At 46.3% G+C, this 19,716-nt stretch overlaps 1 protein-coding gene across 1 annotated transcript; it reads left to right on the top strand.

The window, feature by feature from the left end:
- Positions 1-4,397: 4,397 nt before the first annotated feature.
- On the top strand, positions 4,398-19,402 carry LOC137356428 (probable G-protein coupled receptor 139). The gene is made up of 2 exons (XM_068022320.1): positions 4,398-4,644; positions 18,471-19,402. The coding sequence occupies exons 1-2, from the start codon at positions 4,398-4,400 to the stop codon at positions 19,400-19,402; spliced, it is 1,179 nt and encodes a 392-aa protein (XP_067878421.1).
- The last annotated feature ends 314 nt before the right edge of the window (positions 19,403-19,716 follow it).

Here is a 19,716-nt window from a genome sequence, read left to right as displayed (position 1 = left end):
CACTTCTCCACAGGTCACAACATTAAAAAAAATACACCTACTGAAACAGTCAATAAGATACACTATTTTCCCGAGAACAGAACACACTAACGAGATGTATTTAAGAAACAACAAAATTAACAGTTTATTATAAAACAAGACTTAACTAGCTGCAAAAGAAAACACCAGCACATAGATCAAAATTTTAAAAATCCAGCAATCCAGTCCCCTTTCCATCTTAACCAAATTTTAAAGTTCCTTTTTACCTTAGTCCCTTCACACACATATATACACAGGTTAAGCGAAAACAGCTTTAAAAACGGGATTTTTTTTTAGATCTGAGCTCTGTTACAGTAAATAGCATTTGGGTTAACTACTTGCTCATTTTTGAAGGAAACAGCAGATTAGATGTGTTTTTCCAAACAGGCCTACAGTTTGCCTTCTGAGCACACACGGACAGGTTACCAGACAACAGTTCGCTTCAGGCGACTTTGAGAATTATTTTTAACAGGCTTTCTTCAAATACAGGAAACAAGATGAAGTGGCACGGTGGATTTCACAGTGTCTGTTGTAGAATTTCTGGAAAGCGAGCTTGGTTGTGGTCTTCTCATCTTTCTTGACTTTTTCTTCATCTTTATCTCCTTCCAGAAGGTAAAACCACACACACACACACTGACCGATACACAGAATGTTTGTCAGTTTTTCTGCCCATCCCATGTGTACTCTGTTACTACAGGGCCTGACAAATCAAAAGAGCGCTTGTCATTTTTCTGCCTCTGTTACCAGGGATACAGCTTCATCTCCAACTCGAGCCATGTGACAGCCACCAATGCAGCTGTCAATCCGTCTCTCTCTCAGTGTTTGACACTGGCCAGGACCTGGTGGACGTCAATGCTTCCTGTCCCCAGCGACCCCCACCCCCCACCTGTCAGTCTTTATACCCTCTATCGTGCTCTTGACCAGAATGATCTGCTTTTTCTCTTGTTTTAACTTCACGGAACTTGAGGCCAGGAGAACTTGTTTAAGGTCATTCCCTTCCAATTCAGAGTACGTGGCTTAAAAAAACACTTTGGTATAATATCGAAAGAACTGTTGCTCATATCCACCATTCCCAGTTCCTGCTTTTCAGCCCTTGCATCAACGGGGTTAAGGGACCTATGTGTGGTTATGGTGGTGACATCTCCCTCACTGTTAGTGACTGTGTTTGGTTGCTCACTGACCTCATCTATGTCAGTCTTGTTTTTAGAATGGCCTGTAGCTCTGTTCCCGGTTGCAACACACCCTGATGTTTTCCCAGTTATCTTTCTGTTTCCTTTATGGCGGAGGTGAAGCTGAGGTTGGGAGGCTCTCGAACATGTCATCCCAAAAAGAACCGAGTATCCCACTTTGTGTTTGGAGACAACAGACACTTCTCCCCACTGTTGACTGATTGCATCTGAAACTGTCGGATTTCAACTAAACTCCGGACGTGGTCAGCTTCAGGGGAGGCAGAGCTTTAACGCTGGTCTAATTCTCTCAAAGCCCCTCCTCCGTTCTTCTCACTCCTCGTCTAGTCTGATGTCTTATGTCTATAACTCAATGTTTTGGTCCAGTATTTGTTCTAATTTCCTCTGCTGATAATGTCTTCCATCATGTGGCTCATGTTCCCAGAGTAAGTGATAGTGCAAGATACAAATGCTCTCCTGACAACCTTTGCTTTCATTCTATATCTTGTACACCTCTTCCTTCAATTCTTTGTGTCATTTATTTACCCATCAGTCACACAGGTGCGCCTCATAGCCCAGCTTAGCATTGCCTTTTTGTAGCTTAAGTTAGAATTTCTGGACGTCCTCATACATTCTATCGAGAATTAAATCGCAATTCCCTTCATACTCCTTTAAATTCTTGAGGCTGTCCGTCTCCCCAGACGCATTTTTTGCTTGTTTTTCTATGCCAGGTTATCTGTTCCCTGTGATATTCTAATGACATTGTGCTTCTGGCATTACTAATTCAAAACCAGCTCAAAGTTCCCAACCTTTCTTAGCGATGAACAGGCACTTTTGACCAAGATTAAACTCCCTTTCTGTCGAAACATTCCCTAACCAGTCCAACGATGATCACACGTGTTTCAGTATACATTCTTTCCCTCTGTCTCAACTTCCTTGCTTGTTTTAGCAATAACCACAAGCGTTTGACAGATTATAAACGTTATCTCTGTTTCCAAATGTCCTATTGTTCCCAGAAATGATAGCTCATGGCCAACTGAGTTTATTATTTCTCATAAACCAAGCTCTGATCCCGCCCTGTGTGTTCCCTCTCCTACACCACTGTAAGATCTGACCTAGGGTCACAGATTACCCAAAATGAGGTCGAGGGGTCACAAGCAGTGTATTGGAGCGACATGTCAAATACTGCCACTGCCCCTTTAATCCATAGAGCTCAGTTTTCCTAACCTGTCTATTGAATGTTATTTGATCAAACGCCTTTTGAATGTCGATATATATAACTGCAATCACACCACCCACATCAACCATCTCCATTGTTTTCTCAAAGAATGATATCAGGTTTACCTCACCACGACCTCTCTCCACTCCTCTACTGTTGCTAAATCCAATACTGGATGAGCAGAAATTCCCTCCAATAAAATATTGGGATGACTGAAGCCATTGTTTTCACTACCTGCTCGAAACTCCATTCCCTTGCTATCGATTCCATCCCTCTCCCTGGTAACAATCTGATATTAAGACAGAGAAACAAAAAGAGCTGGAAATAAAAAACTCAGCAGGTCTGGCAGCATCTGTGGAGAGAGAAGCAAAGTTGACGTTTCATTTCTGTGACCCATCATCAGAAGACAGTCTGTTTGCAACCTTGGTGTCTTATTTGACCACGAAGTGAAATTCTACCCATATATTCGTACCATCACTGCAGCCACCTTTTTCCACCTCAGTAACAGTGCCCGACTTCCCCCTGTCTCAGTTCATTTGTTGCTGAAACGCTCAGTCGTGTTTTTGGTACCTTTAAACTTGACCATTCCTTTTTTTAAATCAAATGTGTTTCATGAAATGTTGGTGTCGCTGGCAAGGTCTGCATTTGGTGCCTGTTCCTAATTGCCCTTGACAACTGAATGTCTTGCTAAGCCATTTTAGAGGGCAGTGAAGAGTCAAACACGTTGTTGTGGGTCTGGAGCTGGAGTCACGTGCAGGCCAGACCATTTAAGAACAAGAGATTTCCTTTGCTAAAGGACATTAGTGAACCAGACAGTGTGTTACAAAAAAATACTGATGGTAGTTTCATGGCACCATTAGTGAGACATGTTTTCAATTATAGATTTGTATATACTCCTGGCTGGTCTCTCACATTCTGCTCTTGGTAAACTTGAGGTCAACCAAAACGCAGCTGTCCGTATCTGAACTGATCCACATTGGCTTCCAGTCAAGCTATGACTCGAGTTTAAAATTCAAAATCTTGTATCTAGATCCCTTCATGGTATTGCTCCCTACCTATCTCTGTAATCTCCACCAGTCACACAATCCTCCAAGGTATCTGCACTCCTCTAATGCTGGCCTGTTCTGCATCCCTCATTTTAATTGTTACACCACTGGCCATCGGGCCTTCAGCTGCCCAGGCCCGAAGTTTTGGAACATCCGCCCTATACTTGTCAGCTTCTCCACCTCGCTACCCTCCTTTAAGACGCTCCTTCAAACCTATTTCTTTGTCCACGCTTTTGACCATCTGACTGAATATCTCCTGTTGTGTCTCGCTGGCATACTTTGTTTTATAATGCTCCTGTGAAGCACCATTTGATATTTTATCATGTTAAATGCGCTATATAAATATAACTGGTTGTTCATGTTTGCAGACAAGATTTGACATTAGCATATCTGTGTTGTTTGTGAGTTATTATCCCATGTTTATTGAACCAACAAATATTTTTCTCTGGGTTGTGACCTCCGGATTTTTTCTCAATGGAGATGTTCGACTGACGAGGCTCTCGTTACAGGGGTTACCCTATCTCTCCTTTTTAAACAAACAATGCGTGTTACATTTCTAACCCTCCAGTTCCCTGTCAACGCTCACACATCCAAAGAGAATTGACAGATTCTGGCCGCTGCCTCCGCTATTTCCACCGTTCTTGCTCTCAAATATCCCATCCAGAATGGATAATGTTCTACTTTGTTATGGTGCAAAAAGTGTTGGATTATAAGGGGTTAACTGAACCTGTTTGTTCAGTGAATGTAACTAATGTCAGCCTCCATGGACCTTAATGATGTCACTGAAATGTTTTTCTCTTCTATGAATAAGAGACTCCTTTCTATGTGCTATCCCATGGTATCAGCAGAGCATCAACACCAGCACTAACAGGGATCCGCAGGTCCAGGGAGAGAGAGAGAGAGAGGATAGATCAGAATCTGATCATAATAGTTTTGAATGCGACAACAATGGATCAGAATCTGAGAACAATAGATTGGAATGTTACAACAATGGATTCGTATCTGAGAACAGTCGATTTATATGTTACAACAATGGACAGGAGTTTTGTTCCAACAATAGGCAGGACTTTATCCTGGGATCTTTATATTTTTTCTAAATATCATGATCAGCTTTCATTAGAATATCGGATGCAACTCGCACTTCGGATTATTCAATACTTTTACTATCCCATCCTCGCTATTGTTGGTGTCCCCGGTAAGTCTCACTCGATCCAGCTATTAATTTCATAAACCATGTGTAACGGCATTACTGTCCTGGTCAATTACATTGTCCTCCTTGTTGCTGCCGTTATTCCTCGAAAATCTTTATATCCAGATCTAATTTATATAAAGCATTGCTACATGTATTGGAGCCCTTTGTATTTACTCAATCAACTTTGTTGCTTTGCTGCCCTGGTAACTCTTTATTTCCAGCTATGAGAGTTGTAAGTCCTGATTCATCGCAATATTGTACATGTAATTTCAAATTTGGGACGGCTGTAGTCAGTGTCGATGTAGCAAATCAAGGGGTAGGGTCAAGCCAGAACAGCATAATAGTAACATGGGAAATGAAGGTCAGACAATGGCAGGAACGGAGAGAGAGAAAACTCAAATCTTAATACCATGCTAACAGTCAAAACTAGATGGTCCAACGATGGCAAAAAAACGCTAAAGACTGTGTTCTGAATGCACTTAGCATTCATAAAAAATAGATGCACGTGTACATTGACGTAAATAAATATGATCTGAAAGCAATTATAGAGACATTGCTGCAAGGCGACAAGTGTTGTTTCCTAAATATTGAGGGTGATATGCCATTAAAGAAGAATATGGAGCGACGTAAAGGTGGAAGAGGAGCACTGTTAATCAAGGATGGCATTGGTGCCATAGTTAGAGGTGACCTTGGTTCATGAGATCAGAATGTAGAATCGGTTTGGGTGGAAATGAGAAATGGCAGGGGAAAAAGTCACTAGTGGGGGTGGTATACAGGCCTCTAACAGTAATCCCACTGTAGGGCAAATTATACATGAAGAAATATTGGTTGATTGTGATAAAGGAATGGTAATATTCATGGGTGATTTTAATCTACATATAAACTGGAAAAATCAGATCAGCAATAGTAGCCTGGATGATGAGTTCATAGAATAGATTCAAGATAGTTTCCTAGTGCAGCACGTTCAGCAACCAACCAGAGACCAGGTTATATTAGACTTGATAATGTGTAATGTAACAGGATTAATTAATAGCCTCAGAGCAAAGACATCTCACGGTAGGAGAGACGACAATATGATTGAATTTGCCATCCAGTTTGAAAGAGAAAAGAGTGGGTCTAAGGCTATTATTTTAAACTTAAATAAGGGCAACTATGTGGGCATGGACGCTGAACTAGCTGAAGTGAACTGGGTTATTAGACTAGGAGGTAGATCAATAGAGAAGCAATGGAAGACATTTAAGGGGATTTTTCAAAATGCTCAACACAGGTTTATCCCTATTGGGAATATATATTCTAAGAGGAAGACCCACCATCCATGGATAACTAATGAAATTAAGGAAAGCATCGCACTTCAGGGGAAAAAAGCATATAATTGTGCAGATTGGTCAGAATATAAAGCACAACAGAGAATGACTAAAGGGTTAATCATGAGAAATATATTAAAGTATGAGAGGAAACTCACTTAAAATGTAAAATCAGATAGCAAGAGTTTCTACAGGTATTTAGAAAAGAAAAAAGTAAGTAAAGTGATTGTTGATCCTCTGGAGAGTGAGAATGGTGAGTTCATAGTAGATAATAAGGAAATGGGGGATAAAATGAACACACATTTTGCTTCTGTCTTGATTACAGAACAAACATTCCAGTAATAGATATAAATCAGGAGGTGGAAGAAAGAGAGGAACCTGGGAAAATTACAGTCATCAGTGAAGTGGTACTCAGCAAACTGATGGAGCTGCGGATTTAAAGTCACCCGGGTCCTGATGGGCTGCAGGGTCTTAAAAGAGGTGGTTAACGAGGTCGGAGATGCGTTGTTGTTATTTTTATCAAAATTCGCTGGATTCATAAAAAGTTCCATTTGATCAGAAAGTAGCAAATATAACGTCTCGATTAAAGAAGTTGGGTCGGGAGGGGGGGTGCCGGTGGCGGAGGGTGGGGGGTGGGGAGGTTGGGGGGTGGGTGCAGAAACACTGTAACTAAAGGCCAGTTAGTTTGACGTCTATCGTGGGAAGTTATTAGAATCGATGATTCAGGAGGCTAGACCTGGGCACTCAGGAAAAGTCAAGGTAATCGGGAATAGTCGGATATTTGTGAAAGGGAAATAAACTAATTTATTGAAGTTTTTTGAAGGAGTAACATGCGCTGTGGACAGAGGGAAGCCAGTTTATGTACGGTTCTCGGATTTCCAGAAGGCATTTGATAAGGTGTCCATCAAAGGTATTGTGCAAGGTGGAGCTCATATGTCGGGGGTAACCCATTAGCATGGAGATAAAATTGGCTGGCTGGAAGAAAATAGAGAGTACATGTAAATTGGGCCTTTTCTGATTGGTCGGGTGTGACCAGTGGAGTCCCGAAGGGGTCTATGCTGGGGCCTCAATCTTTTACAATTGATATCAATGACTTCGGAGAGTGATGCCATGGTAGCTAAATTTGTAGATGACACAAATGTAGGGTGGAAACGTTGCTGTGACGAGAATATAAGGAGGTTGCAGACCGATATAGGTTGAGCGAGTAGGTAAAAATCTGACAGAGAGAATATAATGTGGGAAAATGTGAAGTTGTGCACTTTGGCAGGATGGATAAAAAGGCGGTGTATTACTTATATGGAGAACGAATGCACAATTCCGAGTCGCAGAGGGATCTAGGTGTTCTAGTACTGGAGTTGCAAAAAGTTAGCATGCAAGTACAGCAAGTCATAAAGAAGGCTAATGGAATGTTACCCTTTATTACGAGAGGAATTGAAAATAAAAATAAGGATGTTATGCTTCATGTATACAGGGCATTGGTGAGACCACATCTCGAATACTGTGTGCAGTTTTGATCTCTTTATTTAAGGAAGGATGCAAATGCATTGGAGGTGGTTCATGTGAGCTTTACTGGATTGATACCTGGAATGAGCGGGTTGTCTTCTGAGGAAAGGTTGGATAGAATGGGTTTGTTTTGACTGGAATTTAGAAGATTGAGGGGAGACTTGCTAGAAGTATATAAGATCCTGAACGGTCTTGAAAAGGCGGACGTGGAAAGGATGTTCCCTCTTATCCAGAACTAGAGGGCACTGTTGTAAAATTAGGAGTCGCACACTTAGGACAGAGATGAGGAGATTTTTTTTTTCTTTCAGAGGGGTGTGCAGCTTTGGAACTCTCTGCCTTAGAAGGTGGCGGAGGCGGGGCCATTGAATATTTTTCAGGCGGAGGTGGATAGATTCTTGTTGGGCAAGAGAATCAAAGGTTATCGGGGGTACATGGGAGTGTGGAATTCGATACACAAACAGATCTTCTTGAATGGTGGAGCAGGCTTGAAAGGTGAATGGCCTACGTCTGCTCCTAACTCATATGTTCTTGTGCCATTGGACTCCGTCACCAAATCCACGACCTATCCGTGAACTGCATACACCAGCCTGGCAAAAGTCTGAGGCTGAATTAGACTGTCAGCAACCTGCGTATTCTACCACCCATCTCCATCTGTGCCTCAGCCCATCTGCTATATAAGCCCTTATCCATGTCATTGTTGAATCCACACTTGACTGTTTAAGTTCCTCCACGGCCTCACCTCTCCAATTAGTCCCATTCACCTGTCAATTTCCGATATTCCTACAATTCTTTTGCCTTCAACATTTTTTTTCCATTTCTCTTTCAAAGTGAATTTCTTTTCCTCTGGATCCGACTTTTGTCGTGATTGTCTCTTCCATGGTACTACCGGTGCCAGAACTCTGGAAGCCTGGATCAATAAAACAGTACGAGTTGATCTGCCAGCCACCTCCACCCTGTAACTTTCCAAAACGATTTTCTCTTTCCCTTTCTATCTTCCCCGTGTGTGATTTTTGGCAGTACGGTGCCCCTGGTGCCGATACTGCGGAGGCCTGGATCCATAAAATGAGTGCATCGACACAGCCGTCCACTGCAAGCGCGACCTGCACAGTGTCCCATGCTGGGCATAGCTCTAGCCTGGACATAAAAATCATGTGTTGTTAGTGTGAGGAGATGTTTGAACGTGTCATCAGTGCACTATTCTGAAAACTTTATTGCACCTCTTTGTAACTTGGTCTGTGTGTGTCCACTGACTGCCTGTGTTAGTCACTTTCAGCTGAACCTTTGCTCAGCAGCGCGAGGATCACCTCCAGCGTTATTTAAAAGGATCTGGCAACCAACTTGTAGGTGAGGAGCATTTGAATTATTTCAACTATTGTAAAGTGAGTGGAGCTGCTGTGGATGTTTTGCTGGAGGTTGAGTTATGAGCTGCTGCAGATATTCAGGGAGGTCAGGGGATTTGGTGACCCAACTCTGGACGAGGTATGGGGACTTTAGTTACATGTCTCTGGGTCTGTCACATGGCCACCAAATGGAGAAGAGACTGCAGAGAGGGGAAGCTCTGTAAAGAGGGAGGAGGAGGGGGCTCTGCCGCACCCACCCTGGGTTCTCCAGGGAACGTTACTTACCTGCAGCTAACCCAGGAGCTGTGTGTGAGACAACTCTGATTCATATCCATGGAGAGTCATTTTGTCATACAATCATTTACGTTACAGAACGAGACCATTCAGCCCATCGAGTACATGACAGCTCTCTGTGGAACAATTCATTAAGTCCCACTCCCTTGTTCCATCCCCGCAGCCTTCAGGTGCCCATACGTTTCCTTTTGAAAACATTGATTTTCTCCCCTTGCACCACAGTCATGGACAAAGAGATCAAGGTCGTTACCACCTGCTGCATAAACAAAAATCTTCCTCATATTCTCTCTGGATCGCTATGTCCAACCTGACAATCTATGACCCCTACTGCATGTGCAATCGGTTAATGAGGAAGTGGTGGTGTAGTGGTAATGTGATTGGACTAGTAATCTAGAAACTCCTGGCCGTGCTCTGGGGAAATCTGTTCAAATACCAGGGTGGCAGAATTCAATTGATGCACCTAGAGTTATAAAGCTATCCTAATGTGAAAATGAAACCATTCTCAATGGTTATATAAATCCAACTAGAACAGCCATGCCCTTTCGGGAAGGAAATCTACTTTCCTTACGTGGTATAACCTGCATTTGATTCCGGACCCACAGTAAGTGGTTGACTCTTAAATGGCTGAGCAAGTCACTCAGTTCATCGGCAATGCTGCCCTATTCACTGACACCACATCCCACGAACAAATAAGTAATGCCTGATGAGGTGTGTGTGGAAATATAGATAGGAAAAAAGAAAGAACTGTTTACACTCATGAAAGCATCAAGAATGAGAGGGCACAGATCTCAGGTAATAAAAAATATAAAGTGCTGGGAAAACTCAGGAGGTCTAGCAGTATCTATGAAGGGAGAAGAAGATCTGCTGAGTATTTCTAGCACTTGCTTTTTGCTTTCAGATTTCCAGCATCGAATGTATTTTGGTTTACAGATTTATGGTAATTGGCAAAAGAAAAAATGGCAACATGAGAAAATAAATCATGCAGTGAGTGGTTAGGATATCGAGAGTGCGATGGAGTCAGCGTCAATCGAAGCATTCAAAAGGGAATGACATAGTTACCAGAAAAGGAAGAATGCACAGGAATATGGGGAGAAAGGGGCGAAATACCCCTAAGTGAAATGTTCACTTGGAAAATCGGACCAGACACGGTGGGCTGAGAGGACAGCAGGTTTCTGTTACACGGAGCCACTGCCACTCCCATGGGGTGACATATCAGCAATCCTCGTAATCGACTCGATCACGCATTGCTGGATTGTTGTCAGAGCCTGAAAACCCCTTTGAGCAATGAGATCCACAGCCATGATGGCAGCCATAACGATCCTGCATGGCAGCAAGCATGGATCTCATGACTTCAGTCACATCTTCTACTGCAGCATTAAAATGGTTGTCTGCCATCTGTGCTGCAGTGAAAGCTGAAACAATGGCCACCAGACGCTTTATCATGGCTGGGTCCTGTCATGTTGTCATGGAGTTACCGTCCACTTCCACAGGGGAAAGAATGGATTCAAACTCTGTGCAATGTCCTGTATCATATTGGAGCCGGACTCCTCCATGCTCCTTGACAGTGACAACAAACTGTCTGAGAGGCCTGTCAATGCACACAACATCTTAGTGTGCACGCCCGTTAATGCTCTCCTGTTTGCTGCTCCAGCAATGATCTCATCTGAGGCCCGTGTATTATAACTTTTATTTGACCTTGCCTCTGTTGAACGAGTGTATGAAGTACACCTTCCCTCGACCTGTCCGCAGCCCATTAGTGCTCGGCGAATCTCACGTGTAGATTCAGCCTCGATACTCGTCTCTCAGGTTCACGCAGTGTGAATCTTTGAGCTGATGGCTGCGAATGTCAAACCAAATGATGGGGCTTCACCATCAGTGCTGTGCTGCTGCTCTCTGCTCCCTCTCTCTGTCTCCTGGAGCTGCTGTGACTAGAAAGTGGGCAGTTTTAGGTTATCATTGGATGGCTGCGAATGTCAAACCAAATGATGGGGCTTCACCATCAGTGCTATGGTGTTGCTCTCTGCTCCCTCTCTCTGTCTCCTGGAGCTGCTGTGACTGGAAAGTGGAACAGTTTTTGGATATCATTGGACAGTATAAAATCATAAGAGGAGAGTTGAGGTGTGGGATTAGGGTGGGATGGAAAGCAGAACGTCCATAGTCCCACCATCTGCAGCTTCCACATCATCCCAGAAAGCAGGATGAGTGTGAGATTGGAGTTCAGAAAAGGCATAAAGCAGGAACATAGCGTCTTCCTGAATAATCTTGGTGATGCCAGATGCTACGAGCCAGCCTCATACGCAGTTAGGCACCTGTTGAGTCTACTGGCAGTCGGCAGAACAAGTCACCAAGGGCGGCATATGGAATCCATGGAAATGAGGAGGCAGCATGAAGATTGTCTGTCATCTGACTCAACAGGAAAAGGTGCAGGAAAATCACGAATCACAATCCATAGGCTTGGATAGAAGCACAAACATGCCTTTCCCTCCTTCTCTATTTTCCATTCTCTCTTTCGTCCCCTCACCCTCTAGTTTACATTTTCTGTCTCGTGCTCATAAAAAACAGAGATTAGTGCAACACAGAATGGGTTGTGGTTATTGAGGGTTAACCATCCAGGACAACACGGTAAGATTTCCTCAGGTTGATGTCCTGGGCACAACCATCTTCAGCTGCTTCATCTGTGAGCTTCCTTCAATCATAAGTTCAGAAGTAGGGATGTTCGCTGATGATTGCACAATATTGAGCACCATTAGCGACCGCTCAGATACTGAAGCAGACCGTGAGGAAATGCAGCAAGAACTGGACAATATCCAGGCTTGGGCTGATAAGTGGCAAGTAACACTCGCGCCACACAAGTGCCAGGCAATGACCATCTCCAACAAGATAGAATCCAACCATCTCCTCTTGACATTGAGTGGTGTTACGATCGTTACTAATCCCCCACTATCAACATCCTAGGGGCTAATATTGACCAGAAACTGAACTGGAGTAGCCATATAAATACCATGGCTACACGAGTAGGTCAGAGGCTTGGAATCCTGCGGCGAGTAACTCATCTCCTGACTCGCCAAACCCTATCCACAATCGACAAGGCGCAAGTCAGGAGTGTGATGGAATACTCTCCACTTGCCTGGATGGGTGCAGCTGCAACAATACTCAAGAAACTCGTCACCATCCAGAACAACGTTTGATTGACATCCCATCCACTAGCATTCACGCGGTCCACCACCGACGCACAGTGGCAACAGTGTGTACCATCTAAAAGATGCACTGCAGCAACGCAATAAGGCTCCTTGGACAGCACCTTTCAAACCTGCGACCTCTACCAACTAGAAGGACAAGGGCAGCAGATGCATGAGAACACCACCAGCCGTAAGTTCCCCTCCAAGTCACACACCGTCCTGACTTGGAACCAAATCGCCATTGCTTCATTGTCGCTCGGTGAAAAGCCTGGAACTCCCTTCCTAACAGCACTGTTGGTGTAACTACCTCACAGGGACTACAGCGGTTCAAGAAGGCAGCTCACCACCGACTTCTCAAGGGCAATGAGGGATGGGAAATAAATGCTGGCCTGGCCAGCGTTACCCACATCACATGAATGAATAAAACAAATACTCAGAACTGATGAAAGACCACAGATCTGAAACATTACTTCTGTTTCATTCTTTACAGATGCTGACAGAAATGCTGACTATCTCCAGCACTTTCTGTTTGTATCTCACGCACTTGTTGTGCCAATTAAACATTGAGCAGATTTCAACTATTGTGTTCAGTCCACATTCTCTAACTAACGACTCCATCGCTCTTCCGGAGAACTGTGTGAGACTAAACCAGACTCTTCGCAAACTTGGTGCCATATTTAACCCCAAGATGAGCTTCTGACCACATATCTGCACTTTCACAAAAATGGGCAATTTCCAGCTCTGTAACTCCTGTGAGTTTACTCCTGTCTCGGCTCCTCTGCTCAAAACCCTCCTTCATGCTTTTCTTACCTCCAGACTGGACAATTCCAATGCCCTCCTGCTGATCTCCCACAATCTACTCCCTGTAAACTTCAGGTAACCCAAAATTCCGCTGCTGTTCTCTTAACTCACAGCAACTCCCGTTCATCAATCATTCCTGTGCTCGCTGCCCCAGCTTGACTGTCGATCAAGAAACGTCTTGATTTTAAAACTCTCATCCTTATTTTCAAGTTCCTCCATGACCTCCCCACACCCTGTCCATGAGGGTCCATTGTTGCTCGACCGTCAAGTGATCTTGCTGGGAGCTGAAGGGGCCGAAGATGACCTTCCAACCGACAGGCCAAATGAAGACAATAAGGTCCTCCCCCGCCCCTGTTGGGATCTAACCAGTGTTGTGGGTCGTGGGGTGGGGGGGTCTCTGCCACGTGGGGAGGGTGAATTGTAAAATAGGGCATGGGGGGTTTCCCTCATCCATTGGCAATTTGCGGCCCGCGGAGGCCCTGCCCAGGAAACACCGAACTTCTCAGGACTTCTCTCCCCTGGGCGTTATAACCAGCCCTCCAATTCCCCTTGCCCGGGCCTTCCAGATTGGCCCTGGTGACGTTGCCTCGCTCACCTTTGGGTCCGGGTTCCAGCGTTGGGCCTGGTCCAAGACCTGTGCAGTACCGGCAGTGGCCACCAATCCAACTGATGGCGCTGAAACTGTCTCTGTCATGGCCATCAGATAATACTTAGTTATTTCTATTTGCACTCTCAGTTCAGCTGTTTTGTTTCAAATACTTTGTGCATTCAGATACAGAGTCTTTTGTTCTGTCATTTTATTACTTTTGTAACCTCTAGCCTTATCTGTTGATTTAGTCTTAGGTTTGCCTAATCCAGATATTATTACCTTTGAGGTTCTGCTTCTTAATTTGGTGCCTAGTTCCTCATACTAACTATGCAAAACCTCTTTTCTTGTCATACCTATGTTTTTGGTACCGACATGGACCACGACGGCTGGATCCTCCTCTCCAGCCCTGAGCAAATATCCCAAACCCTGGCACCGTGCAGGCAACATTGCTGTCTGGGCTCTCGCTCTTTGCTGCACAGAACAGTTTCAATCCCCCGAACAATACTGTCCCCTACTACTACTGAATTCCTTTAATCTCCCTCCACTTGAATGGCTTCCTATACCATGGTGCCATGATCAGCTTTCTCATCCACCCTGAAGCCCCCTTCTCATCCAAACAAGATGAAAGAACCTCAGACCTGTTGGACAATCGCAAAGGCTGAGGCTCCTGCACTACGGCCCTCTGGGTCCCCTGACCTGCCTCAGCTGCAGCCACACGCCCTTGTCCCTGACCACTGACCAAATCAGAAGACCCTATCCTAAGGGATGTGACCGCTTCCTGGTGCAAAATGTCCAGGTAACTTACCCCCTCCCTGGTGTGTCACAGTGTCTGCATCTCGGACTCCAGTTCAATAACTCAGAGCTGAAGCTTTTCGAGCTGTAAACAGTTACAGCAGACGTGTTTGCCCTGGATCACACTGGCATCCAAGAGCTCCCACATGCTGCAGCTGTGACACATCACCTGTCCTAACATTCTTAATGTGTTTCAATTAACTACTTAATTATTTTATTCAATAATTTAATTTATTTCCCTTTTTTAATATATTTTATTATATATTTTATTAAGCTTACCACTAGTTCCACTACTATTTTAAACGTTAGGAATAAAATGGACCTAAATCTCTTCGGGGGTATTCACCAAACAGGTAGTTTCTTCCCAAACCAATCATCTACCTGCTTGCCTATGATGTTTGATTCTCTGTTTGATTTAAATCAAATTCAAGTGAAAGCTTACCTCTACACGTACCCCAGTGGCTCTCTGTTTCCCTGCTCTCACTGCTGATTGTGACCACACTATGATGTCACCTTTCAATATTTTCCTGCTCCGCTCCCGCTGCTGGCGCCATGCTCCCCTCTCTCTCCGATCCCGCTGGGCTCCTCTCTCTCTCCGATCCTACTGCTGGCACCCTGCTCCCCTCTCTCTCCACTCCCGCCGTGCTCCTCTCTCTCTCTCTGATCCCGTTGTGCTCCTCTCTCTCTCTCTGCTCCCGCCATGCGCCTCTCTCTCTCTGATCCCGTCGTGTCCTTTCTCTCCCTCTGCTCCCACCAGGCTCCTCTCTCTCTCTCCGATCCCGCCGTGCTCCACTCTCTCTCTCTCTACTCCCGCCATGCTCCTCTCTCTCCCCCCCGATCCCGCCGTGCTCCTCTCTCTATTTCTGCTCCCGCCTTGCTCCTCTCTCTCCCCGATCCCGCCGTGCTCCTCTCTCTCTCTCTACTCCCGCCATGCTCCTCTCTCTCCACCTGATCCCGCCAGGCTCCTCTCTCTCTCTCCAATCCCGCCGCGCTCCTCTCTCTCTCTCTACTCCAGCCAGACTCCTCTCTCTCCCCCTGATCACGCCATGCTCCTCTCTCTATTTCTGCTCCCGCCGTGCTCCTCTCTCTCTCTGATCCCGCCCTGCTCCTCTCTCTCTAGCTCTGTCTCCGGTCTCAGTCTCTGGGAATTTGGCGTTTTTTTAAACCTCCACTCCCGCCGTGCTCCTCTCTGTCTCGCTCTGTCTCTGGTCTCCCGGAGTTCAACTGAGGCCTTTAAGTGGAATTACACAAGCGATTGGTGGAAGCCCCACCACTTATGCAGGCTACCCAGTAAAACAAGGCAGCCACCCTTAGGGAGTGGGAGAGTCGTCCTCCGTGTGTAATCTATGGCCTGTGGATGGGCCCTTTGCAGCCAAGGCCAACTCTTCGTTAAACACCCCTGCACTGACCGACCACCCTCACCCACATTCCAAGGGCGGACGGACTGGCGCCTGTGACCCACCACACTTATCTGGGGTTTGGGAATCCAAGGCCTCTCCTGGTCCCAGTCCTGGTGTAGTACCCAGCAATGGCTCCCGCTCCCTGACTGGCCCTGGGTAATCAATCTCAGTTGTGGTCTGTGACTCCAGCGATGACCATGCACCCAGGAAGGTGCACTGTGGGCAGTTTCTCCTCCTCTGTGGCTATCTCAGTTGCCCTGACACAGAAACCTGGGGTGTGGTTCTCCAGGATGGCAATGGTCTCACACCTATTCTTGTACTGGCAGTGCCCCCCACCCCCCCAACACTTCCTTACAGGCCCAGGAGACAGTGCCACACTGATATTTGTTATGGGTGTCCAGCGATGGTTATGGTCCCATCCAGCTGAAATACGTCAGTGGCCCCCATTCCCTAACTGATCCCGGTTAACCCACCATACTTATCTGAGATACTACCCAGGTCTTGGGTAGTACTGACAGTGGCCGCCGGTCTCTGACTGGTCCTGAAGCCTCGCCACACTTACCTAGGGTGTGGGGCTCCAGCAGTACATCTGGTTCCAGGCCTGGTGTTGCACCAGATGTTGGCCCCATTCCCTGACTGCCACCCCCCCACCACCGAAACCGCTACACTGATCCGGGGTCTGGGACTCCAGGATAGTCCAGGTCCCAGAACTGTAGTAGATCTGGAAGTGGTCCCCACTTGATGACCGGCCCCAATGACCCCAAAACACCTTTCTTGGTTCCATGCTGTGGAAAAGTGGGTGCAGGCTCGGGCCTGGTGTAGTACCAGCAGTGCCTGCCCCTTCCCTCGTAGCTACCCCATTCCTTGACATGCCCTGGCGACCTCGCCAACTTACTTGGGTTTTAGTGAACCTGCAGTGGTTCCAGACCTGCTATAGTACAGGCAGCATCGCACGCTCCCTGACTGGCTGCCACATCCGTCACCACACATATCTGAAGTTCAGGTATCCCTCACAGGTCCTGGTCCCAGGCTGGCTTATTACTGGCAGTAGCCCCCACTGTCTGACCGGCCCCTCTGTCCTGATCACAGTTACCTGGGTTACATGAATCCAGCGATGGTACTGGTCCCAGGCCTGGTGTGGTACCAGCTGTACCCCCCGTCACCCCCACCCCCATTTCCACTCGCTGACTGGCCCCGGTGTCTTCGCCACACGTACTTGAGTTCTGGGGCTCCAGCGATATTCCTAGTCCAGAGCCCGGTGTATTACTGGCAATGCCCCCCACTCGTTGATTGGCCTCAGAAACCGCATCACACTTACCTGAGGTCCAGGAACTCCAGCAATGTTCCTGCCCCCAGTTCTGGTGTGTTGGTGGCAGTGACCCCACTCGCTGACTGGTTCCAGTTTTGTCGCTACACTTACCTGGGGTCTGGGTCTCCAGTCATGGCTCTGGTCCGAGGCCTGGTGTATTACTGGCAGTGGTCCTACTCCCTGACCGGCTATAGTGTTCTTGCCACACCTACCTGAGTTGAGGCTTTGCAGTCACAGTCCTGCCCTGGCCCCAGGCCGAGTGTGTTACCAGCAGTGACCCCGACTATCTGACTGGCCGTGGTGTCCACACTTACCTAGGGTCAGGGCTCCAACGATGTTCTAGCACCCAGGCCTGGTTTAATACTGGCAGTTGCACTGCTCTCGGTGGCTTTGCTGATACTACTGAGCTGCTGGCCCACTGAGTGTTCAGCAGCCGTGTCAGGCGGGGTCCCCATCCTTAAAGTAATGTGGACTACGGCGCCAGGCAGTAAATGGCTTGAACACCATTGACTTACGCCGGTTCCGGCCTCTGAATTGGCAAGATGTGGTCCCCCTCATAGCATCGTCAGTAACCCGGCTGGCTCTCGTAACATCAGCTCCCTGTCTCCAGCAGAAATCCCGGTCTCTGCCATAATCATTAGATGCATACTGAAAGCAGTAACAAATGTGCACATGTCACCCCGAACTCTTTCAAACAGTTGTTTTCACTTCCAACCTAATGTATAATTTCATGATCATTTACCTTGTTTACAGCTAACTTAGTGACGATTGAGATTATTTGTTTCCATGATGTTTCAGTGGACTCATTTCCAATTATTGTTTGAAAATAATAGAATTCCATGTTGCCTGTCACAGGTGAGGGTGTGTCTCAGTCAACTGCACATTTAGGTTTCAATACAAGAGAAAGGTGCTGCAGAACCTGCAAATCTGAAATAAAACCAGAAAATGCTGGAAATATTCAGCAGCTCTGGCAGCATCTGTGGAGAGAGAAACAGATTTAATGTTTCAGGTCAATGTCCCTTCATGAGAACTGGGAGAGATTAGAGACGGAACAGTTTACAAACCAGACAAGGAAGGAATGAAGTGGAGGATCATGATCAACATTAAGTTTAACAATTTTAATGTCATTTTTTGTCATTTAATCTCTCTAGGCTTCCACCGTATGACAGACCTTCCCGCTTGTTCTTTGACATCCAATTATTTCAGTGCATCACTGGATACAGGAACACATTTGTTAATCTCAATATGTCCTCAATCAAACTGGTAAGTTGCGTCGAGCCAGATATTGAATTGTTCTGTTTATTTCCCTTCCTCACAGTTAACTTGCTGGCGATCGGGATCCTGTCTCGGGAAAAGTGTGGTCTCTCCAAATGTGTCACTCGCTACCTGGTGGCCATGTCTGCGGCGGATCTACTGACCATTATCCTCGACCTGATATTGAGGCACATTCCAATTGTTTATAAGAAACAGTTTCAGTTCCTGATGTTTTCCGTCCGGACTTGTAATATCCACGCCGTCCTGCTTTATGCAGCCACAGACTGTTCTGTCTGGTTCACCGTCACTTTCACCTTTGATCGATTTGTGGCCATTTGTTGCCAGAAGCTGAAAAGTAAATATTGTAGCGAGAAAACGGCGGCTGTGGTTCTGGGAACAGTGACTGTGTTGAGCGGTTTAAAGAACATCTTTTGGTATTTCATGTTAAAAGATCGGTATTGGCTGTATAACGAACCCTGGTTTTGTGCGATAGCAGGGGATGTTCGATCCTCTCTGATCTGGGGAACAATAGAGTTCCTCCACAACATTTTAACCCCGGGGGTCGCATTTGTACTGATTTTGCTGCTCAATGCTGTCACCGTCAGATACATTTTAGTGAGCAGCAGATCACGCAGGAGACTTCGGGCTCACAGCAGTGGGGAGAGTCGCAGAGATCCAGAGATGAAGAGCCGAAGGAAATCTATCATTTTGCTGTTAGCTATCTCGGCCAATTTCATGCTGTTATGGGCAGTGTTCATGGTGTATTCGATATGGTGGCGGATGTGGTGGTTTGGGTATAGGTCTGCAATACTACCTAAGTTTCTGCGGGAATTAGGCTTCATGCTGCAGCTCCTGAGTTGCTGCACAAACACTGTGATTTATGCCGTGACCCAGACTCAGTTCAGGCAGCAATTGAAGATTGCGCTGAAATATCCATTTCAGCTGAATCATTGCCTATTTCCAGCAGCTGCGAAACGGTGCCTGCCGCTATGGTGACAGATCGGGGCGGGGCCTGTCGCTATGGTGACAGATCGGGGCGGGGCCTGTCGCTATGATGACAGATCATGGCGGGGCCTGTAGATGTGGAGACAGAGCGGAGACGTGTTCTGTCACTTAGGTGATTCCACGGAGGAAGGGGGCAGACACAATGGTAAGGGGCAGAGGGGCATGAACTCTTCCCTTGGTGGCGAGCAGCCTGTTTCCACAGGGAGACTGCAGTCGGGGACTGTCCCACATGCTGACGGGATAGTGGAGGTGGAGCCTGTTGCCCATAATTACCGTGATGTTGGGGCAGGGGCTGTTCTCAGGGA

The sequence above is a fragment of the Heterodontus francisci genome, chromosome 45 (assembly GCF_036365525.1).
Source record: "Heterodontus francisci isolate sHetFra1 chromosome 45, sHetFra1.hap1, whole genome shotgun sequence".
NCBI lineage: Eukaryota > Metazoa > Chordata > Chondrichthyes > Heterodontiformes > Heterodontidae > Heterodontus > Heterodontus francisci.
Note: the sequence above shows the minus strand (reverse complement) of the source record. Positions and strands in the feature narration are given on the sequence as shown.

What these genes read in the sequence shown, in the direction of transcription:
- LOC137356428 (XM_068022320.1), top strand. Translation starts at nt 4,398, where the DNA reads ATGGATCAGAATCTGAGAACAATAGATTGGAATGTTACAACAATGGAT. An exon ending in CGCTATTGTTGGTGTCCCCG is followed by an intron (nt 4,645 to 18,470) that starts GTAAGTCTCACT and finishes CCTTCCTCACAG; the next exon opens with TTAACTTGCTGGCGATCGGG.